Raw genomic sequence first — 22,922 nt, 5'->3', positions numbered from 1 at the left:
ACTTATATGTGTTCTAACGGTTAATAAGACCGGGGCTCGTCGTCGAGGTCTAAGATTGTACCGCGTGTTAATTAACAGTAGCATGCTAAGCTAATCTACTTTCCATGCTACGTGCACACTTGACACTTTTTCAGATTCGATACTTTACAAGCGTTCTTCTCTCTCGAGCATCAGCTGTGCTCGTCCAAGAACGTACGCTCACTGTATGATATGCATACGCGTATATGCATGTCTCTTTTATCGAGAGTTGCAGAGATGGGAGTCACGCGCTGTGCGAATTTATTTATTATAAATCATCGGTACTACCACGGTAATAGCTAGAGTGCCGAACGTGAACAAGTCGCTGACACGGTGTGTAACACGCTGTTCCATTATTTCATATGTGATATTAAGATATTTCGTTACAACCTCTATCCAATCTCTTGACTAGATTTCTATTATTACTTATTTTATTGTAAGGGTAGTATCGACCTTTGAAATAAATATCTTCGAGCAAGATCGTCCGAGGACATACACGAACGCATACGTACACACGCATACGGAGAGATTCAGAGAGTGACTCCCTCGCCTGGACGCGTAATTCACTTTATCGCAAGAAGCCTTCGACAACGAGATTAGATATATATCCTTCTAGTGATAAAAACTACATTGAGATTCTCGTACGATTGTTTAGCAGGATAGAAAAGAAATTTAATTACCGAATAATGCGTAGCATATACATGTACTCTAAGCAGATACTCTTGTTGCAGAGATTGCAGCGATTGATATTATTTGCATAACGGAACTGCACGATCACAGAATCTTTCAAGTTTACTTTAGAGAATCGAAGAGGAATCGTATTATACACCTGTAAAAACATCAGTAAATGCATCAGCAGCAAAACCACGTTTCACGAGATTTATAGCTTACGACTGTAGGAATTTCTTAATCTCGACATGTTCGACAGTATTTTCGACTGCGTCAAAATGGTATATGATGCTTATAACTACTAAGTACTCGCTTGCACACGTTGAGAGTGTGTTTGTTTAACAGCTGCATCGCATTAATAGACGCGTGAGAGAGACGGGTGCATCACAGTTTGAGACATTTTAATTAGTGCTGCTTGCAACGACGGAACAACAACAGCAACAACAACAACAACAACGGCAAAGCACTCTCGAAGTATTCTCCGATGCATGTTTAGATTTGTTAAGTTTCGCGCGATACATGACGATATGTGCGCCAACTAAGCGTTTTCCGAAAAAATTAAAACAGTAAGAATCTGTTGCCACTTTATACGATTAACAATCTCGTATTAGCGATTAGAAGATGCATCGTAGTTGTAAATTTGAAGGAACGAGCACTGTGTTCCTCGTACCCGTATTTTGTACTACAGAAACTTGTACAATGAATTACTGATTTTCTATAGACTTGACGAAGAAAAAGAATCGATCATCAGCTATCAATTTTACAGTAGTGTAAAAACAAGAAAAAGGAAAGCTGTGTACGTGACGATTGTTATAATACTCGTTATAACATTCTCCTATGGTACGGACGAATACGCTCTCCTTTGTCTGCGTTTCTTCTCGTAAACAGGGCATATTCCGCTTTGTGATAACATTCTATATGAGGAAGCGTGAAAGCAGACCTGTTTGCCGTGCAAGAACTTTTGCTTCGATGCTTCATTAATTTCCCCTAACGCGTTTACCGCAAACGATAAATGAAATTGTGATTTTTACTTAATACATTTTATTGTGATTATTTGAGTGATATTTAAATACCATAATACTGCTCTGTGCAAAGAGACTCATTAAAATACAGTACTAATTTCTTCAATATAAACAACTTTTGCTTTATTTTTTAGCCTTACTCAAGCCTTACAACAGCGTTTTTTTACATACAGGTTTCTCCGTTTTATCATCCGTCTACTAATTCATCGGAGCACAATGTACTTTACCATGTATTTACAATCTAGTGCAGAACGTACAATATGAATACGAGATGATCTACAATGGTATACAAGAAGAATAATTATCGGTATACATGAAAATACCTTTGATTGTTTTAATTGAAGCGCAAAAGTCATCAAAAAATTAATGAATGCTAACGACATACCTCACGATGTCTAATGCCGTTTTCTTTTGTTTTTCGTTTTCAACCTCCTCCGCACGCCCATCGATTGTTCTGTGTCATCATCATCGTCATCGTCTCCGGCGCCGTGTTTTCGTTTACCCGATTTTTTCTTGCTCTCCTCGATGGTTTTCATCTCCTAGAAAGTGTTACGGCACGTTAATACGACCGCGCGCATCGATTATCGTTCGTTCAAAAATCGCTGTTACCATTCTTGCTGTTCGTTGCGCCTCGCTCACTCTCTCCTGCAGTATCTTCACCTCGTCCTTTTCCGTGGGATACAATGGGAGTTTTTTCGATATCAACTCCTCTATTCGCTGGTACAGTTCCACGTCGTATTGCGTGACGAACGTGATGGAACGGCCTGATCGACCTGCACGCGCAGTTCTACCTACTCTGTGTATGTAATCCTTACTGTGCGTAGGAATATCAAAGTTGATGACGATATCGACATGTGGAATGTCCAGACCCCTGCAGAAACAAAAAGATTATTTATCGAAGCAAGTTTCTAAATATTTTTATTTAATAGTATCCTTGCAGTGTATAGGTGAAAACCGTGAACCGACCTGCTAGCAACGTCCGTGGAAATTAATATGGACCTGTTCTTTGCCTTGAACTTCGTAAGCGCGGCGATTCTCTTATTTTGCGTCATCTGACCGTGCAACGGTACTGCCGTGAATCCCAGGTTTCGTAATAGTAGAGTAGTTCTCGTAGTGTTATTGCAAGTCCCGCAAAATACCATGCAACTGTTGCCTGCCAGTTCATTCAGGATGTGCACCAGATACACGTCCTACAATTTTTTATTTTATTTAATTAGTTTTTATATGCGATTATTAATTCTTTTGTAATGACTGTGCCGTTAATTTTCGTACCTTCTCTTTCGCCGCAACAAATACATAGTACTGCAGCAACTTTTCTACAGTTTGATATTTAGTGGACACTTCGACCCTCACGGGATTTCGCAGAGATGCACGTTGCAACTTTTGCACTTTCTTAGTCATGGTCGCGGAGAATAGTAATGTTCTTCTTTCTCTCGGTATTACTCGAAGAATTTTATCAACCTCCACCTCAAAGTCCATGTTCAAAATGCGATCTGCTTCGTCCATGACCTTGCAAATGAAACGAGAAATTAGTGTCAATTCAATAATTATTAGAATAAATCCACAGATATCGTGTTTAATTACCAGAAATTGTAGTTGTCGTAAGTTAAACCCTTTTGTTTTCTCCAAGTGATCGACTAATCTACCAGGAGTAGCAATGATAATGTGAGGCTTCTTCTCTAGCGTCAATCCTTGCGCATGCATGTCCATTCCACCTACTATCACTGCGCATTTCACACCAATACTAGATCCTAGAATAAATGTCATATAAAATATATTAGAACAGACAAGTTTTTTTATCTGGTTACAAATAAATTATTTTTACCTAGCGCATCAAATTGCTCTGAAATCTGAAATGCCAGTTCTCTCGTAGGTGTTAATATAAGTGCAAAGTATCTTCGAGGATTTTCTAATAACGCTTGTAAAATAGGTAACGCAAAAGCAGCAGTTTTTCCTGATCCAGTTTCTGCCAATCCTATTACGTCCTTGCCTACAATTGTGAAAATAAATGTAATTTAAATTTTCATTCTTATTATTATGAGAAATTCCATTGTAATTAAATTATTTTAAAATTACCTTGGAGCGTTAAAGGAATAGCTTCCCGTTGAATTTTGGTAGGATCCTTCCATTTTAAATCAAGACACGTTTTGCAAAGTATGTCTACAAGTCCCTATTACAACAATTATTTATCTTTTTATTATTATATGTATATAGGAAAACTTTCTAATAAAAATGCTTCTAACCTATACTTGACTGTATTTATCATAATTTAACCTAACATTAATTGTTATGCTAAGATTCTTGGTTACTACTAGTCATTAAATTTTATTTATCATAAAATTCAGAGAAATTCAATTACTTATTAAATTTATTTAGAAACCTAGAAATTACTTATTAAATTAATATTTCACAAATTTCCGCATTGATTGACAATATGCCCGATGCCACATGAGATGAGATGAGGTTATAAATGAGATTACAGTTATTCAAATACACTTACCAAATCTTTCCAAGTAACATTTTCGGTATTATTTTCATTATTTGTATTGTTCTCAGTTGACTCCTTCGAATCCATGATCAAATGATTTATATATTGAAAATATTAAAATGCAAATAGAATTATCCGATCTTTCAAACACGTTCCAACCATGAGCTACAACATGGACTGCACATCCCATTGACATAGGAATATATGGACGGTGCCTATGCTACGAACTTAGGCAAGGGGGTTATGAGATTTGCGGTAAGGAGAGGCTGCTGGCAAATCGGGCGAGTTCGGCTGTTCTCGACATTGCCCGAATGACACTTGATAAAGTTTTGTAAAGTTATGATACTGAAATTACATGTACGATGAGTTATTGTGTTGTGTCGGAATGTAGCAATCGCATTAATGCAAAAAGGAAAAATTGGCAACAACTTATGAAAGAAAATGATCCGAAAATTTCTTTTCATCTGTAAGTAAAATCATACAATTGTAGGTTATACACAATGCCGGTAAAACGTTTCAGATATTGTTATGTTTATTATTATATTCATATGAATAATTGTTCGATAACAGTTTTTCATTTATAGTTTTTATTAATTCATATATTTAATAATAATATATATATATATATATAGTCAAATCGTATATATTAATATTAAATATATGAATTATAATAACAAATTGTTCATATGAATATAATAATAAACAAGCCAAAATTCTTTTTTAACACAATAATAATAAATTTAAATAATAATAAACACATAACAATATCTAAAACGTTTTACCGGCATTGTGTATAACCTACAATTGTATGTTTTACTTACAGATGAAAAGAAATTTTCGGACCATTATTTTCTTTCATACGTTATTGCCAATTTTTCCTTTTTGCATTAATGCGATTGCTACATTCCGACACAACTAACTCATCGTACATATATATATATATATATCACTAGCGGAACCAACATACCCGAACAGCCGAAGTTACACGAAGTGCCAGTGCTCCCCCTTACCGCTAATCTCAGCTTCCCCTCGTAAAAGGCTCCGTCCATATATTCCTATGTCAATGGCACATCCTATAGTAACAAATGCTGCCGAGAGAGATAGAGAATAAGTGCAAGTTCTTCCTTCTCCATGCGCACAAGTGCGTCGGTTTGAGGTCCACGATTCCAACCAGTACTGACAATCTCCCATGTTATCCAAAAGGACATAAAGCTTCTAGGGATTCTATTAAAACAACGCTAACAGCCGCTGAATTTCTTTATTTGCAATTTTCCTCTTAATCTTATGTTCTAAAAAACACACTTTACTGAATTATGACTATGTAAAATTTTTCTTCATAATTATGCAGTAATTAAAAAAGTAAAATTACTTTAGGGCAATATATTACACATTACATATAAATAAAACAGGAAAACAGTAAATACGTTTCTTTTATAAGAATATACAAATTTTTAATATCTACAATTAAAACATACACACAAGAAAATTTTCATCAAATTATAAACAGATGTTTTAGGCTTGGTCTCTTAATCTAAGCCTTCCTTCTTTTCCTTAATCGCCTCCTGAGAACCAAATCGTACGTTTTTAATAACGTACAATATACTTATACATTTTGTGTCACGTGTACATACCTTGAAACGTTCTTCAAACAACGAAAGTTCTGCAATCAAGTCAGTAATTGCATGCATAAAGGCTTCGTGGGGAGTGTAATCTGATGTTGTCTGTATCCTAATGACAAATTTATGTTCTAATGGATGAGGAACTTTGTAACCGGCAAACAGTACTTGAGGATCCTTCAGTAATTGGCTATGGAATAAAGAGCAATCATTAGTCAGTTATTTAAAAGGCAAAGTAACAATGACATTTGATTAGATATATATGTTTACTTGCGAATCATGTTTCCCAAGGTATGGTCCTCCTTATTAACCGTAAAGATAGCAGCATTCGGTACTTTAGTGTCTTGCTCTTTAATTATCCTAACATGGATACAAAATGTCATTTGAATTAATCATTTGAATAAAAACTGAGGTTAAGTATGAAATAAATATTAAAACATATCAGTACTTTTTTTCTCCTTCGTATAAGAGGAACGATTCAAAGGTTGGAGGCGCATTCATCCTGCTCCGTGAATTAAGATCACACCAATTGTCACCGGCTGATAATAACAAATAACAAAACAGCCAAAACGCGCTCAATCAGACTCAACTCGTGACACAAATATCATTACAGACGTCAGAGAGAACGCTAGCGTCTAGTGATGTTTGTAGGACGTTGATTCGCTCCACTTTTAGTCACTAGAAGATGAATCGACGCTACCAGAGAGAAGCCTGAGAGCGGTCACGCTCGCGTTTTAACCGTAATGCCTCCGGCAACCAGCGCGACGCGACACGCGATGCACGATATGCGATATCCAATGAGCGTACAGTGTTTATGGAAAAGCTGTACGCTCATTGGATATCGCACGTCGCGTATCGCGCATCGCGTCGCGCTGGTCTGCCGAAGGCTTAAAGGGATGCTGGAGTTGCTAGTGAACTATTTTTTCACTATAGCGATGGTAATTGCAGTTTCGAAAATTCTCTTTATTGCTTGTGCAGAATAAAAAATCCTTTTCCACAAATGAAGTATAGATAGAAAGAAAGCCCGTTCTACAGGACTTTATATTCAAAATGGAAAAAAGTTAGAAAAGACAAATGCAAGTTTTTAACTTTTTTCTTTTTATACTTCATTTGTGGAAAAGGATTTTTTATTCTGCACAAACAATAAAGAGAATTTTCGAAACTACAATTACCATCGCTATAGTGAAAAAATAGTTCACTAGCAACTCCAGCTTCCCCTTAACGCCTCAAACGTGGACATATGCGTTCCACTTGACGCTCCCAACGCTCGCGGCGTCATTCTATCTTTGTTCAATATTCAGTGAGCAATAAAGACAGAATCACTTCAATCACTTCAATGTCCACGTTTGAGGCGTTACAGTTAAAACGCGAGCGTGACCGCTCTCAGGCTTCTCTCTGACGCTACATCGATATTCTTATATCGATAGAGCAGTCCTCTCTCTACTGACTTCTCTTATCTCACGGCGAGGGAGTCACGAGCGACCTTGTTTTCCCCGCCCTCTGCATTTCCCACGCCGCGCCCAGCCGCGAGCGTGCAGTAGCCTGTGGCGCGTCGGTGACGCGTTGTTGCGCGTCGCTCTCCGGCGGGGTATCTGGAGGTCTTTGCCGGACGCGAAGCCGCAAAGTAGTTGTCAAAATGGCGGCGTGCGAGGGATCCGCGGGCGTGAATCCCAATTGCGAGGTGGTGCGCGGACAAACGTTCGAGGTCGGACCGCGCTACACGAATCTGTCATACATGGGCGAGGGCGCCTACGGCATGGTCGTGTAAGTGTTATCGTCTCGACTCCTGTCACGTACGGTCAGTCGGCGGCCAATATGCTGCCACCGCGCGCGTCGGCCGTCTGACAGGCGACGGCCCGAGATAAACATCGAGAGAGCAGCGACGCGACGCGACGCGACGCGACGCGGCACGTCGCGCGCGAGTGCGCGAGCTGCATCGCGGAGCGTCGCCATTATGCCGTTTGTCTGCGCCCGGTCTTTCGGACGACCGGCGAGCGTCGTCGCGTCGCGGAACACGATCGTGGCAAAAAGCCGCGACGGATCGCGATGCGCGACGTTATCCGTGCGCCGCACGCACACAGATTACCGCACGCACTTCTGTGCGCCGCCACTTTCAAACGCGCGTCATCAACACCGCTTCTACTGCGCTTTCCTTTCACGTCTGACCCTTTTTTTCCCTGCTTTTTAATCCGCTTTCTCCTCCTCGTGTCTTTTTTTCTGCGCATCATCATTCCCTCAGTTACCGCGCCGCTGGTAACACGAAATCGCACCTTGCGATTAAATCTTATCGTTCTTATCAACGCGTCAACACGTGCACGCGATTACATCGCGAGCCGCTGCGGATTACGTGGAAAACAAGTGTTTACGCATAACGCGCTTCCTATTGGCATATATTATCTCTTTAGCTCTTGTGTTCACGCATATATATTCATTTATTTCGTTTATTGTATTTATTGTGCATTGCATGTTAATGCGAGCATATATGTAGAAACGTAAAGTGTATTGTTAATAAGAAATTCATGAATTCCTGATTGTAAAATGAACATTCTCAATTATGTACGATAACGATAGGTCCTTTGATAAATGAAATTGATTAAAAATATAAAAATTGGAACAGCTTGAGAGTAATAACTGATTCCAAATACAGAGCTTTTTATAGTCTTCTGAATGGTTTATATGTATTACAAGTTTTTATTTTTACTCTGTAACTATGCATAATTGATTTAATATGATTCCGATATATTTGGAGAGTAATAATAAAAATAGCAGCAAATCTGATTCATCGCTGTACGTTCGGATGTTACGCGAAGACCACATCCTATACCGCGATATCGTCGACGGTACACATTACGGCAGACACCCTTTTCAAAGAATAAATCTTTGCTAAGGAGTGCCAAGCTTTCTGTAATGATAACAAAAATGATAGATAATAAAGCAGCTGCTCAGTGCGTAGCTTTTTATCGAAGAAATATTGAAAAACGCACAAATAAGAGACATTTGATGTAGCAAGCGAACGGATTACGGCACTTGTGTAAATAACGTTGCAATAAAGAGAGAAAGGAGCTATGCAAATATGATGTATGAATGAGAAAATTTTCCATCTAGAAAAACATTAAATTTATCCCGAAAAGAGTTTGTTGTCACGACGAGAAATTATTTACATAAATCATGTTACTTTTTTTATTTACTTGAGAACAAATCTTCCGTTTACTTTTTATTTTTCGTAATAAGATTATTTTTTTACTCATATATCGTTAACGCATTTAACAATTATAAGATCGCATTGGAGGCATGGACAAAGGATCTCTGTTAAGTTATATATATATATATGTATGTATGAAAGTACATGTATCTGTTCATTTCACGGTGTATTTCATGGTTTACAGGTCCGCCTACGATAACGTAACCAAAACAAAAGTAGCTATTAAAAAAATTTCTCCGTTCGAGCATCAAACGTATAGCCAGAGAACTTTAAGGGAAATAAAAATTCTTACGAGGTTTAAGCATGAAAATGTGAGTTGAACGACCGACGTGTACTACTTTCCCCGACTTATATTGTTACTAATATCAATTATTTTTGCAACAGATAATAGATATAAGGGATATATTAAGGGCACCCACTATAGAGCAAATGAAAGACGTGTATATTGTTCAGTGTCTGATGGAAACTGATCTCTACAAATTACTAAAGACACAAGTAAGGCTTCTCGTATTCGACGCCGTGCATTTAGGGCACGGCGGAACGTATCCTGAAAAAAACTGCTTAGAAAAGCGACTAGTTCAAGCTTTACGAAACGAGTAACATTTTCGTTTTTCCAGGCTATTAGTAACGACCACATATGTTATTTTCTATACCAAATATTGCGTGGGCTGAAATATATACACTCGGCGAACGTGTTACACAGAGACCTGAAGCCGAGCAATCTGCTGTTGAATACCACCTGTGACCTTAAGATCTGCGACTTTGGTTTGGCGAGAGTCGCAGACCCAGAGCACAATCATGCGGGTTTCCTCACGGAGTATGTGGCCACGAGGTGGTATAGAGCTCCGGAAATCATGCTTAATTCCAAGGTATCTCGATTCGGCCTATCCTAAACAGCAGCGTACCTGAAGTAACCGGGTTGCTTCCTATTGAGCAAGAAGCTTCTAATGTAACTTCCTCGCTGCAGGGCTACACCAAGTCCATAGACATCTGGTCGGTCGGCTGCATCCTGGCGGAGATGCTCTCGAGACGAGCGATATTCCCTGGCAAGCATTATCTGGACCAGCTGAATCACATCCTCGGCGTTCTCGGATCACCGTCGCCGGAGGATCTCGAGTGCATCATAAATGAGAAAGTAACGAACTATGCTTATTTCTTCATCTGCACCTCGTCAATTGGCGTTTCGCTTCGTAACTAATCGCTAATGCTACTCTGATTCTGATTTCAGGCACGCAATTACCTTCAATCTCTGCCGTACAAACCAAAGGTACCGTGGACGAGTCTGTTTCCCAATGCCGATCCGAGAGCGTTAGATCTTCTGGACAAAATGCTGACGTTTAATCCCAATAAACGTATCGTGGTAGAAGACGCGTTGGCACATCCCTACTTGGAGCAATATTACGACCCCGCCGATGAGGTAAATCCCAAAATCTCGCTGTAGGATTATGATTACAATCGATGATGATTATCATCGACGTGTCTTGAACCTGTACACGTAATTGAAATTGTAAATTTCAGCCTGTAGCGGAAGAACCGTTTAAATTTGACATGGAGCTGGACGATCTCCCAAAAGAAGTGTTGAAACAGTACATTTTCGAAGAGACTTTACTGTTCCAAAAGAATCATCAAGAGAACGCTATGTAGTCGAAACGCAGTTTCGTCGAATCGCCGATCGCCTGACTTGTCGATAATCGAACGCTGCTCTCTTCTTTCCTGTCAGGCGCATCGTTTCCGGCATCGCGATAGCGGATACGCGATACGCGTGGTAATTGAAAAAAAAATTTTTTAAAAAGAAAGAAAAACGAGGAAAAAAAAGAACAACGGAATAAAACAAGATTGGCACAGAGAAAGCGTACTTTCAACGATCGTACACCGCTTTTCACCGTCGCTGACTACTACCGATGAAACAAGAGTATTACGAGAATATTGACGAAAGCGATTAGTTTAGCAGTCAATCAACGAGCGATTAACCGGCTAATTAATCGGGTGAGTGAAACAACCGCCGTGTCCGCGCGTACGCTTGTACATTCGCGTGGTCCTCTGGACCGCGGAAGAAAGGAAATATAGTATTTCTTACGTTGTATCGAACACATAGTATAATGTCAATTGGTACAATATCTTTTTATTTATCATCGTACAGTATCGTACCGTCTGTCTGTGATTTAATTGTGAATTGCGAGCGTGACGAGGCGTAACACGCGAAGTGTGTTCCGCCTTCACTCCATCGCCCTCTCTTGAATTCCGTTTAAAAGAGCCTCCCTTCGAAAGCAAGATGATTATCAGGAGTGCGTTGCATAGTTGTACGGTAAGCACGGTCTCGACACTTCATCGAGATGATCAGAAGTATCGCAGTTACAAACTCGATAACGTATAGTCTGCGCGATTCGGAATGCTTGACACAGCATTCGCGTACTTCATTTCGTATGATATTTTCGTCTCGTGTGTACGTGTAGGTGTGTGTGCGTGCGTGCGTGCGCATGCGCGCGTATGTGGCAGAATTCTTTTTGGTATTTAATCTGTCCGTGATAGCCAGCCGTTATATAGAACGAATACACGACGTGTAATAATCGGCGCATCTACGAGAACATTTAGAATTATTTATGTTGGAAGGAATCGTGATTTTCAACGTAAATGTGATTTTTCTTCGGGCGTTATAGTAACAACCGTGCCCGAGTAATAAAACCGTGAATAGAGATAATTCAGATAATACGTAGAAGGTTCCCAAGTTATCTCATTCAGAAATTTTACGTAATATACGAACTTCGTTGATCTTGGAGTCTTTTGGAGCCGACAAATCGCGATCGAAAAATTTAACCATGACACTTTGGCTACTGGCAATTGGACTCGCTAGTCGCTTCCGGTAGCTCCACTTGGCTTCACCAAGCCCATAAGGAATATTTCCTCAACGCTGTTTCGACTGAGTCTTAAGATCAAGTGAAATCTAAAAAAAGAGAAAAAAAAAGAAGTGTAAAGGAAAAAGATATTAAAGGATGAGGATGAAGAATTTACTTCCTCTATTAACTCTGTTACCGACATCACGTTCTTCAATGCATCCAATAAATTAATGATTAAACAAAGATTCGTTGTTCGTAAGATTCTTATCTAGAGCTAAGACGCATTTCTAGTAATTACGGATTCTCGTTAAAGCTAATGTAAAGCGTTCAAGCTCCGACATTCTTCGCCTTCTTGCTGAGAGAGTATGCGTGGAGAGCGCCGGGGGGGTTACGCTAATAATATTTCTGTCGTTACCATAACGTCATGATTTCAATCTCTGTCGATTCAAATATATCTATCTTCCTTCGCTGTTTATCCATCGCGCGCATTCGGCTAGCGAATTGTCGTGGACAAAGAGTCAAGGAATCTCTCGCGGTTTACACTTTTCGCGCGCACTATATACAAGCCTTGATCACAATGCGCACAAATTATACGCAGCCGGAGAATAGTCCGATTCACGAAATATCTAAGCGTAACTTTTACCAAGGTAAAATTACCAGTTCGTAAAGATGACAATCTTTCGTAGGCGGCAAATACTGAATTAGATCACGTCTCACTAGAGACGTTTTCCGGAGAACGACAGATCTGTGCGAACGTTCTTTGTTGTATGTGGTAACTTGAAAATGCGATAAACGTATACGTTCTTTCTCGCGATCCACGGATGGATCACTGCCTTCTCGCCGTTATACGTATATTCGACGTACGAAAAAACAACCTACTTTCGATACACGTATGTATCATGCGTATGTTTTCACACGATCTCTCGGTAAAAACAAAGAAATTGAAACTAAATTAAATTCTAATAATTAATCTCTTGTAAGAGTAGTCTCTCCAAAACTGTCATATACATCTGACATGTGGCTCTTGTGACTTCATATTAATACACAAAATTAAATCAGACGTTACTGCAACGAATGGATATTTGTCTCTTTAAAGAATGCTCTCATTTAAGATCTTTTAAACAATATATGTTCTCATGGCACAGATCGTGAGATAGCGACGATAAAGTCGTGCGCTCAGCGAAATTGTAAGCCGACGAGAAATTGAAGCTCTCGCTGTCAACGGTAATTGGATGCGTATCGTACATATGTTGTTATACAAATGAAATAAAATTTGGAAGTGCTGAGATTGCGTGGAATATCGCGCATCTAATATATCGATGATCATCGATATTATCAGGCCTAATATACTTTAAAAGTTACATATGTGTACTTGTTGTTGTTGCTGATTCTTATATATCCGAACATTAACGGAATATTTCGTCTGTCGATTTTCAATGTTACATCGACAATTATATCATTGGAATGTAAGAAAAAATATAAAAAAAGACAGAAAGTGAGGAGGGGAGAGAGAGAGAAAGCAAAGTGGAGGATTGCGCGACGTTTCTTCTCGAGAAATAGAACGACAGTTGTTAGTCTTCGTAACAAGTCCTGGTTGATTAAATCATTAGCGTTTTTACGTAGAATAGGATGAGGGCTTCGAGAGAGATCGCATGGTCACTTCTCAACAACGGACAAGAACGGCAATCTTCACAAATAAGCATCAAATGTATGCGGATTTACGCGGAAAGTCATCGCTGATGCATTTCACAATCACACCTACCGCTTTCAAATAATTCCTGACATAAATCTGTAAAACTTCAACACAAACAATTTAGTTCGCGACTTCGCGAAAAGCAACTCGCGCTTCGAGAAATTGAATAATGCTTTCATCCTTATGAAATTTTCGGTTTTTTGTCATGACAGTTTCGGTGTTTATTCGCGTTAACGGCAATCGTGAAAGATATCGTCTTGTCCGTTCAGTTGTGCTGCCGTGAACCATTGATAGTTTCGTGGCGGAAGTGGAAGTTACATTCATAGTGTTTAAAACAATTAAATACATTTAATACGATGATCAAAGATGAAGTTTTATTCATAATCTGCAAAGATCAGGATATAAGTATTCCAGAGCATATTGGAACATTATCAAATTCGCATGAACAAATTCGAACAAAAACAAATTCATATTTAATCGACTTTCTTCTAGCCATGAATCTGCACAGCTGAATTTATTTGCATCTTAGTGTGAATTCGTGTCCATGCAAAAAGATATTCGCCCTATGTGGATAAAATCAAAGAACAACTTGTAATTCATTATTTATTAATGGTATAAATACAGAGCATAATCATAACATTTACTAAACTCGTTTTGTTTAAAAATAGTGGAAATAAGAAGACATTAAACGGATCGTCTCGAGATTTCCTAGGTACATCATTTTTATTTGAGAAACTTGTTTATTTTGAAAATAATCTCAAAGTTCAAAATATAACCGCGGACGGAAAAATATTTAAAAAAATGAGAACCTATGAATGTAGCTGAGGAAACATTTGAGAAATAAATGTACTTACTGTGTTCTTTACCCGAAATTTTCTTTATTACCTCAATTGCCGCTCCAAATGATTGCTATCCGTGCAAATGACGGATCGCCAATATAATTCGTGCTAATTAAATTATCATGATTGACACTATTGTATTTTAAACACAACTATTCCAACTATTATTGTGCTAATATAAAAATGGCTTTATTGGCCAATTATTCAGAGTTCTTATTTGTATCCCTATAAACTTTCAGAAATTATCAAGTAATTAATAGTTTTAATTAATAGTTTCGCTTTAACTTTCAATTATATATCATGCGCGCTGGAATCGACAAAATAAAATTTTATACTACAATAAATTACGAATACCTCAGTGCTTTCATATAGATTATTGGGTCGTGCCGATATAATTTATCGACTGGAAAATTTGATAATAAAAAAAATATAGTCTAGAGACTGAATGTAGCATGCAAGAGTATCATTTATTTCATTCTTCTCACATCATTCTCTTGAATGATCTGAATTGCTTTTACAAAACATCTCGATTCATCGTACAAACGAACATGACGTTGTCCCAAAAACTATAAAGTTACCCTTTTATCTAAATTTATTCGTACAAAAAGTACATTATTCACGGGTTATACACTTCAGAACAATATAAAAGACTTCTTGCTTTTTCTATTTTTCACTATTACACACTTCTCGATAAAGGTATATAATTTTTTCAATACTTTCCCTTTTCTCTATTTGCAGAAATATACATCGATTTATAGACAATGATCTGTTGAATTTGTATATAACATTATCGGAAGCATTACTCGTCTGATAGTAAAAATAATAATGAGTATTATTGGAAGATTAACATATAAGTGGGATCTATGTTAATATTTTCCTTTGCTCTTTCATAACATATGTATTTTGGAAACAATCAATTTTCCCAATGATAAAAACAAAAGACTTAATAGAATTAGTTAAATTGAATATATTCATATTGAATATATAAATTATATGTATATATTTGTATATATATATGCTTACACATACCGAACTATGCTCCACCATAGCCAATATAAAATATTATGGAAAAGTAAAATCTTAAAATAAAATAATACATACTGGAGTAATAAGTGGGGTCTTTACAAATTTCGAACTTTCAAACAATCGATATGCAGGAATCACTCTCTATCACTGTCGTCTTTCGTATACTTGTCGTTTTTCACTTCTATTCTCAAGGGAGAACGTCCCCTGGAGTGATTTCCGATACGCGAGCGCAGATCACCCTTCAAGGTGTTCCTTAAGTCACGACTGCTTGATTGCCTTAAAAAAATACAATTTATCAATCAAAAGATTTTTATAAGGAAAATGAGTCTGCGGATTATGTTAAAAAAGGAAAATGCGAGAAATTTATAAGAGGATCAATAGGAAAACTAATTGAACTATTGCCTCACCTGCTTTTCAAGTAACTGTCATTGACTTCGCTTTTCACGTTATTTAATCTCGCCCATACGGTGGAGGCAATGCGTGGTTTAGGTGGTACTACTTTTATTACGCTTCCTTTAGGGCCTTGAACTTCTTTTGCCAGTACATCAGTGTTCTCTTCATCACTGTCCTCTTCACCTTCCTTGTGTCCTTCTCCCTCTTCCTCCTCTTCTCTCTCTTGCCCCTCGTATTCTTCCATCACCACATGTCCATGCCTCTGCTCCTCGTTTTCATCTCGACTGTTCTCCTCTTCCGAATCTTGCCATTCTCCCTCTTCTCTTTCCGACGCCTGCAGATCTTTTAAGGTTTGGTGGCCCTGATAATCTCGGATCGCCTCGGGATCGGCGTCGCGTTTTGATTTTGTCGCGTTTGTGTTTGTGACTACCACTTGAATGGGATCGCGAATCTGTGTTCTCGCCTTCGGCTTCCCGAGCCTTGATCGCAAGTCACCGCTGGCGTTTAAGTTATTAAGGACCATCTGCGAGGGAAAAAGATGAAATTTGTTTTACTTTAGAAAGCAAATTAAGAGAGAAAAGTGACATCGTAACGAGAGATAACTAACTTGATATCGAAGCTTTGCTCGCCGCTTTTGTACTTTCTCCTCCTCGTCATCGGCGTGCATCCGCATGCGGGGGATCTTGCTGCGCTTGCACCAATCTTCGTCACTGTCACTACTCAAGCTCGCCTCCCCCGACTCTTCCGCTCGCGTCGCATCTTTATCCGTGTACTTGATACCTAATCTCTCCTTTATGCTACGTCCCTGATCTTTAACGCCGTTCTTTGGAAGAAAGTCATCTTCCACGACGTCGTTCATTCCCCACGACTCGGACAACGCACCCCACGGATTTTTCGTTTGATTCCGATCTTTTTCCTCGACTGTTAACTTGCGTTTGTTGTTTTGTCGGCTCTCTCTGTACATACGCTTACGTGATTCCGTTAGGATTCCCTTGATACCTGCGAATGTAACCAGATTACAATTATATTTGATCTCGTTAACTTGAATGCTACATATTTATTTTGATCTGTAGACAAATTGCAAATAAGTTTACCACCGAAATTTGGGTTTCCATGTTTTTTATAATATTCGCTCATCTTTTCCGCATTAGCCTGTTTCTTGTCCATCTTGGTGGCGAATCTCAAGAAGATCCCTTTAGACTTTGGATAATCGATACCTTTCCTCCATATACCCGGGGGTAACGGATAATCGATGTCTTTAATATTTATACAGTTTTCGTTTTTTTTATCCTCTTCTGCATTAGCAGGCACATTCTCTTCATTCACTACGTCAGCCTCTTTTCTACTCTCGGAGTCAGTATTCTCTCGCTCTGAATGCTTTGTAACGCTACCTATGATCCTCTTAGATAATCCCATCATGGCTCTAGCTGCCGATGAGTTATCAAACCAGACTATGTTGCCTGTAACATCGTAAATTGTTCGCCGAACGTCAGCCAAATAATATATTGTACGTCTCTTCAGAAAATAAAATTGACACATACATGAAACGTCGTTAATCCATTCAATGGACTGCGGAGCATAATCTTGAAAATACTCGAATACGTCTTTGGTGCTCATCTCTTCAGTGCCCCTCATGTGAATCACACTCAGTCGGACATTCTTTGCGTTTTCATCATCCGTGACACCCATGCTACAAGCACCACAATTTACTTGAGATTCTCTGCCTTTAACCTGTATTAATTATTCTTTACCTGTTGTATAAATCTTCTTCTTGATTATCCTTGACCTCCTCCGTTAAGCCAAACCGCTTCGCTCGCTCCTTCTTCTTCAATATCTCCTCCTCGCTAAATACATCTATACCCGTTGTAAATATTATAGATTTCTCAGGATGACTATCCAGCGTCTGCACCTGAACACGTTTAGAACGATAAGTGTGTTTTACAGCACTCCAATAATTAATCACGAATGTTACCTGTGGCTCTGTTGTCAAAGGGTCCCTGGGTTTTTCCATCTCCTCAATAGGCACCATCTCGACGTCCGAGGATTCGTCGTATTCCTCCATCGTACAAACGCGTCTCGATAAACGTGTTGTGTGGAGAGTAAAATTAGTATCGCGGATAATCCAGTCGTGAATAATATTTCATAAAACGAGCGTAACGCCAACAGGTTACGATTTACAAATAAAACGTAACCACAACAGCAAACAGCCACTGGCACCTCTGGTGAGTACTGCGTGAAGTTGGAGTAATATCGAGCATGTATAGTTTAGAATTACAGTTCTTCACCGTTAGAAGGCGAAAGCGTGGATTGGATATTTATCAGCTATCGATAATATTGCATTCATCGTAGATACCGACGAAGTATTATTAAAGAGCGACAGCGTGGCTAAAATGGCGCGATAACTCTTGAAATCCGGAGGTACTTGAGTTTTGAACAAATTTATGCGTATTTATGTGTAAGTAGATATAAATTTGTTTATTCTCGGTAAAATAATTTAATTTGACAGCTTTCTTACACTTGCGATGTAATGTATTAAGTTAAAAGTTTCTTAAGTTAATTTTCCACAGATAAATTTAAAGCTCGCATATTATTATTACGTTTTTATTACGATCCAATTATGTTAATTGCGATAACATAAATTTGATTAATCGCCAAAGCCATTCAAGATATTCAAGATTGGAGTTTACGTCGCGCATATATTGGGTTGTTCGGAAAGTAATTTCGTTTTTCACAAAGCGATGTCGTTAGTCGCGTTCCTCGATACTTAACCTTACTCTAAGCGGCAAATTCGTTTTATATTTTGACAACTGACATTTCAGACGTCATTTAGTATCTTATTGTGTTGCGATCTGTCAAGTAATTGTTTTTTGGCATCACATCAAACATGGAAAATCAAAGTGAGCATTTTCGTAATATTTTGCTTTTTTACTACCGAAAGGGTAAAAATGCAGTGCAAGCGAGAACAAAATTGTGTACCGTGTACGGAGAAGATGTATTGAGTGAACGTCAGTATCAGAATTGGTTTTCGAAATTTCGTACTGGAAATTTTGATTTGAAAGATGCACCACGTTCAGGTCGGCCAATTAAAGCTAATGACGAGAAAATAAAGGCTCTGGTAGATGCAAACCGTCGCATAACAACACGCGAAATTGCTGAAAAGTTAAATTTATCGAATTCGACCGTTTACGATTATTTGAAACGCCTTGGATTCGTTTCAAAGCTCGATATTTGGGTTCCACACAATTTAAAGGAAATTGACTTGATTCGACGCATTACCATCTGCGATTCATCGTTGAAACGTGAAGAAAATGAACCATTTTTGAAGCGAATCATAACTGGAGATGAAAACTGGATTGTTTACGACAATGTTAAGCGAAAACGATCATGGTCCAGGCAAGATGAACCTGCTCAATCGACATCCAAGGCAAATATTCATCAAAAGAAGATCATGCTTTCTGTATGGTGGGATTGGAAGGGAATCGTATTTTTCGAGCTACTACCAAGCAACCAGACGATTGATTCGAAAGTGTATTGTCGTCAGCTGGATGAATTGGATGCTGCCATCAAGCAGAAGCGACCAGAATTGGCGAATAGGAAAGGTGTCGTATTCCATCACGATAATGCCAGACCACACACAAGTTTGGTCACTCGCCAGAAGCTTTTACAGCTTGGATGGGATGTGCTACCACACCCACCATACTCTCCTGATCTGGCACCATCCGATTACCATTTGTTCCGGTCTCTACAAAATTCTTTGAACAATGTAAACTTCGATTCAAATGAAGGCGTCAAAAATCACTTGCTTCAATTTTTTGTCAATAAGGAGAAGGACTTCTATGAGCGTGGAATCTTAAAGTTGCCAGAAAGATGGCGAAAGGTAGTGGAACAAAATGGCCAATACATCACTGAATAAAATTTTTTCTAAATATGAAAAAACCGCCTTTCATTTTTCCTTGAAAAAACGAAATAACTTTTCGAACAACCCAATAGAATTTATATAGAAAGAATGTAATAAGACGTACATATATAGATTTACAAATTTACGTTTGCGATCCTCAGAAAGACAGATATTTATTGTTGAAAAGGAATTAATAAAAAAATTTTTATGTTTGTTATTTTATCAAAATAAACAAGAAGATAAAATGAGAAATTAAATAAATAAATTGCAAGATATTGTATGTGAAGAAAGTAATTAAACTTCAAACGCCGTTATCAGTTAAAAATATATTGCTCTAATTCCTGTTTTCCACGCAGTGTACGTAGTACGAGTGTCGATTTATATATATAAATTGTGTGCGTCGCGAGCTATCTTCAGTTCATCTCTAGCTATGCGACGGCCTAACATGCTACCAATGCACAGTTTCTGGCATCAGTGAATATTGCCTACTATTCCTCTATCTCCCACACAATCCTCGTGTCTTACAATAGAATCTCCCTCTTTAAATATTCGAAGACGATATCTGGCCAACATTAAGGGGAAGCTGGAGTTGCTAGTGAACTATTTTTTCACTATAGCGATGGTAATTGCAGTTTCGAAAATTCTCTTTATTGTTTGTGCAGAATAAAAAATCCTTTTCCACAAATGAAGTATAAAAAGAAAAAAGTTAAAAACTTGCATTTGTCTTTTCTAACTTTTTTCCATTTTGAATATAAAGTCCTGTAGAACGGGCTTTCTTTCTATCTATACTTCATTTGTGGAAAAGGATTTTTTATTCTGCACAAGCAATAAAGAGAATTTTCGAAACTGCAATTACCATCGCTATAGTGAAAAAATAGTTCACTAGCAGCTCCAGCATCCCCTTAAGCGCATAAGCCGCGTTTATTATTATTCATCGGTTTCTCATCTTTGCTTTGGAGAGAGGGAACATCACACGGAAGGCGTCGCTCTTAAATAGCCGCCTAAAAAAGGCGACAGCCATAGAAAGCGATTTCCGTTTCACAGGACAGTGTATCGGACAGATTGCATTTAGTTTCGACGCGTTCTCGGACGCGAATTGGTCGTCGGATCGAAAGGTCGCGTGCACTCTATAGTCTATTTAAATGCAGTCTTCATCCCTCGGCGACCAATTGCACCGATCATCTCGGATAGAATTGGATAATTGTTCGCAGAAATATCAAGTCGTGTTTCGCTAAAATGCCGGAGAACTCGATAGACATGTCTGAAATGGTGAGTGATTCTCGAAAGAAACAAAATTTCTTATTTATTGCACATGTAATCCCAGCAAACACAAAGTAACAGGTAATATACATGTTAGTTATAATTTCCCACTCAACAATGTAATTGTTACATAACACGTATGTTATATTGTATTTATATTAATGAGTGGGAAATTTTAACTAACATGTATTAGGGGTGTGATTTAGTTTTGAGGGTTTTTTTGCTCAAAAACGCATGTATTTAAATATGATAATGAATGAATACCTTAATCAAAATATTTTCCTTCGTTTTCTATAACTTTTTCCCATCTTTCTGGCAAGAGATGGATTCCACCACGATAAAATGACTCTTCTTTTCAGTTGATCCATTCGTCGACGAATTTTCGCACTTCTTCCAAATTATGAAAGTGTGTATCCTCTAAAGCGTGTTGCATCGACCGGAACAAATAATAATCGCATGGAGCAATGTCCGGAGAATACGCGGGGTGCGGTAAGACTTCCCATTCGAGCTCTAATAGTGTTTCTTTCACTGATAACGCAACGTCAGGTCGAGCGTTGTCACGAAGAAGAATCACTTTCCGTCGTTTACTCGCAATTGGTGGTCGTTTTTGGTCCAATGCTTGCTTCAACTTGTACAATTGGTGTCGATAACGATCAACCGTGACAGTCTCATGCGGATTTAACAGCTCATAGTACACTATCCCACCAAATACAGAGCATTACTTTTGAACCGTGAATATTGCGTCTCGGAGTGGATGTTGATGGTTCGCCTGGACCCACCCATGATTTCTGCGTTTCGGATTATCAAAATAGATCCACTTTTCATCCCCAGTAACAATCCGAGACAAAAGACTCTTCTTTTTTTGCCTGGCGATCAACGAAATGCAAATGTTCAACCGGTTCGCAATGGCACTTTCCGATAATTCATGTCGAACCCATTTCCCTTCTTTCTGAATTTTTCCCATTTCATGTAAATGTTTCGTAACTGTTGTACGATCAACATTTAATGCTCTGGCAAGTTCTGAAGTGGATCGTGTTGAATTTTCGTGCAATAATGCTTGCAAATCTGCATTTTCAAGCTTTCTTGGTTGTCCCGAGCGTTCTTTGTCCTTCACATCAGTATGACCACTTTTAAAGCGTCTAAACCAGTATTCACACGTCTTAATTGATGGGGCAGAATCACCATAAGTTTCCACAAGAATACTATAACCGTCAGCCGCAGTTTTCTTTTGATTAAAAAACAAAACAACGCATGTCGAAAATGCTCTTTCGGATTTTTACGATGATATAAACACGACTGTTATTGCATCTATTGCTATAATGCTACTAAATGTCATGGATAATGTCAAGACTGTAAGAAACAACAGTTATCGGAAACAGCTATTGGAACAAACTGACACTACAGCCATCTGTTGCAAAACCCTCAAAACTAAATCACACTCCTAATACATGTTAGTTATAATTTCCCACTCAACAATGTAATTGTTACATAACACGTATATTATATTGTATTTATATTAATGAGTGGGAAATTATAACTAACATGTATATTACCTGTTACTTTGTGTTTGCTGGGATGCGATGTCATTATTCATCACGTGCGCGTCTGTGTGTGTATATTATAATAAATTAAATTATATCTATTACGACTCGTTGAGTGATATGCATCTCGCGTGATTCAACGAGTTGAACGCGTGATTGTTACAAGATGCTCTCGAAACAATTAGCCATGATGCCTCGGTGTTAAACAATAATACATGAGACGCGCCCATTGTTAATCTTGTTAATATAATTATCTCGCTTGCTTACGTTCTTAAAAGCGCGTTAACGGAATATTTGGAGTGACGTGCTAGACTTGAGATTTCCGTCGGATTTCGGGTTTCGTTTGCACGGCGTGAATAATAACGTAATCATTTGTAAACAGTGAAGAATCATTCGCATTCGACGAGATAAATCATGATGACA

General features: G+C 38.4%; 4 protein-coding genes across 4 annotated transcripts; 1 reads left to right on the top strand and 3 right to left on the bottom strand.

Moving 5' to 3' along the window:
• Nucleotides 1-1,812: 1,812 nt before the first annotated feature.
• LOC105281251 (probable ATP-dependent RNA helicase DDX47) lies at nucleotides 1,813-4,398 on the bottom strand. The gene is made up of 9 exons (XM_020032264.2): nucleotides 4,210-4,398; nucleotides 3,786-3,879; nucleotides 3,535-3,699; nucleotides 3,294-3,460; nucleotides 2,982-3,218; nucleotides 2,676-2,899; nucleotides 2,319-2,580; nucleotides 2,095-2,248; nucleotides 1,813-1,985 (listed from the first exon to the last, which is right to left on the bottom strand). The coding sequence occupies exons 1-8, from the start codon at nucleotides 4,282-4,284 to the stop codon at nucleotides 2,105-2,107; spliced, it is 1,368 nt and encodes a 455-aa protein (XP_019887823.1). The 5' UTR covers nucleotides 4,285-4,398; the 3' UTR covers nucleotides 1,813-1,985; nucleotides 2,095-2,104.
• Nucleotides 4,399-5,440: 1,042 nt separating this feature from the next.
• Nucleotides 5,441-6,445, bottom strand: LOC105280969 (DNA-directed RNA polymerase II subunit RPB11). The gene is made up of 4 exons (XM_011341854.3): nucleotides 6,262-6,445; nucleotides 6,084-6,173; nucleotides 5,829-6,003; nucleotides 5,441-5,759 (listed from the first exon to the last, which is right to left on the bottom strand). The coding sequence occupies exons 1-4, from the start codon at nucleotides 6,312-6,314 to the stop codon at nucleotides 5,724-5,726; spliced, it is 354 nt and encodes a 117-aa protein (XP_011340156.1). The 5' UTR covers nucleotides 6,315-6,445; the 3' UTR covers nucleotides 5,441-5,723.
• An 896-nt stretch (nucleotides 6,446-7,341) lies between these two features.
• On the top strand, nucleotides 7,342-14,407 carry LOC105280970 (mitogen-activated protein kinase 1). The gene is made up of 7 exons (XM_011341855.3): nucleotides 7,342-7,577; nucleotides 9,200-9,326; nucleotides 9,400-9,510; nucleotides 9,633-9,884; nucleotides 9,983-10,150; nucleotides 10,244-10,432; nucleotides 10,534-14,407. The coding sequence occupies exons 1-7, from the start codon at nucleotides 7,450-7,452 to the stop codon at nucleotides 10,657-10,659; spliced, it is 1,101 nt and encodes a 366-aa protein (XP_011340157.1). The 5' UTR covers nucleotides 7,342-7,449; the 3' UTR covers nucleotides 10,660-14,407.
• A 422-nt stretch (nucleotides 14,408-14,829) lies between these two features.
• Nucleotides 14,830-18,036, bottom strand: LOC105280971 (nuclear cap-binding protein subunit 3). Its single transcript, XM_011341856.3, has 7 exons — nucleotides 17,773-18,036; nucleotides 17,552-17,709; nucleotides 17,342-17,490; nucleotides 16,895-17,260; nucleotides 16,408-16,799; nucleotides 15,815-16,323; nucleotides 14,830-15,683 (listed from the first exon to the last, which is right to left on the bottom strand). Exons 1-7 carry the CDS (start codon nucleotides 17,860-17,862, stop codon nucleotides 15,542-15,544), a joined length of 1,806 nt encoding a protein of 601 aa, XP_011340158.1. The 5' UTR covers nucleotides 17,863-18,036; the 3' UTR covers nucleotides 14,830-15,541.
• Nucleotides 18,037-22,922: the final 4,886 nt, after the last annotated feature.

Source organism: Ooceraea biroi, chromosome 5, assembly GCF_003672135.1.
Source record: "Ooceraea biroi isolate clonal line C1 chromosome 5, Obir_v5.4, whole genome shotgun sequence".
Classification (NCBI taxonomy): Eukaryota; Metazoa; Arthropoda; class Insecta; order Hymenoptera; family Formicidae; genus Ooceraea; species Ooceraea biroi.
The sequence above is the reverse complement of the archived record's forward strand: the minus strand, read 5'-3'. Positions and strand labels throughout refer to the sequence as shown.

Excerpts from the sequence above, each read along its gene's own strand:
- LOC105281251 (XM_020032264.2), bottom strand. The coding sequence starts at position 4,284 with ATGGATTCGAAGGAGTCAACTGAGAACAATACAAATAATGAAAATAAT. Across the intron at positions 3,880-4,209 it reads ATGTTACTTGGAAAGATTTG|GGACTTGTAGACATACTTTG; the intron begins GTAAGTGTATTT and ends TTGTTGTAATAG. Across the intron at positions 2,581-2,675 it reads TCCACGGACGTTGCTAGCAG|GGGTCTGGACATTCCACATG; the intron begins GTCGGTTCACGG and ends TTGTTTCTGCAG.
- LOC105280969 (XM_011341854.3), bottom strand. The coding sequence starts at position 6,314 with ATGAATGCGCCTCCAACCTTTGAATCGTTCCTCTTATACGAAGGAGAA. Across the intron at positions 6,174-6,261 it reads TTATACGAAGGAGAAAAAAA|GATAATTAAAGAGCAAGACA; the intron begins GTACTGATATGT and ends TATCCATGTTAG. Across the intron at positions 5,760-5,828 it reads TGTTTGAAGAACGTTTCAAG|GAGGCGATTAAGGAAAAGAA; the intron begins GTATGTACACGT and ends TTTGGTTCTCAG.
- LOC105280970 (XM_011341855.3), top strand. The coding sequence starts at position 7,450 with ATGGCGGCGTGCGAGGGATCCGCGGGCGTGAATCCCAATTGCGAGGTG. Across the intron at positions 9,327-9,399 it reads CGAGGTTTAAGCATGAAAAT|ATAATAGATATAAGGGATAT; the intron begins GTGAGTTGAACG and ends TTTTTGCAACAG. Across the intron at positions 10,151-10,243 it reads AGTGCATCATAAATGAGAAA|GCACGCAATTACCTTCAATC; the intron begins GTAACGAACTAT and ends TTCTGATTTCAG.
- LOC105280971 (XM_011341856.3), bottom strand. The coding sequence starts at position 17,862 with ATGGAGGAATACGACGAATCCTCGGACGTCGAGATGGTGCCTATTGAG. Across the intron at positions 17,491-17,551 it reads GAAGAAGATTTATACAACAG|CATGGGTGTCACGGATGATG; the intron begins GTAAAGAATAAT and ends TGGTGCTTGTAG. Across the intron at positions 17,261-17,341 it reads ATGGATTAACGACGTTTCAT|GCAACATAGTCTGGTTTGAT; the intron begins GTATGTGTCAAT and ends ACGATGTTACAG.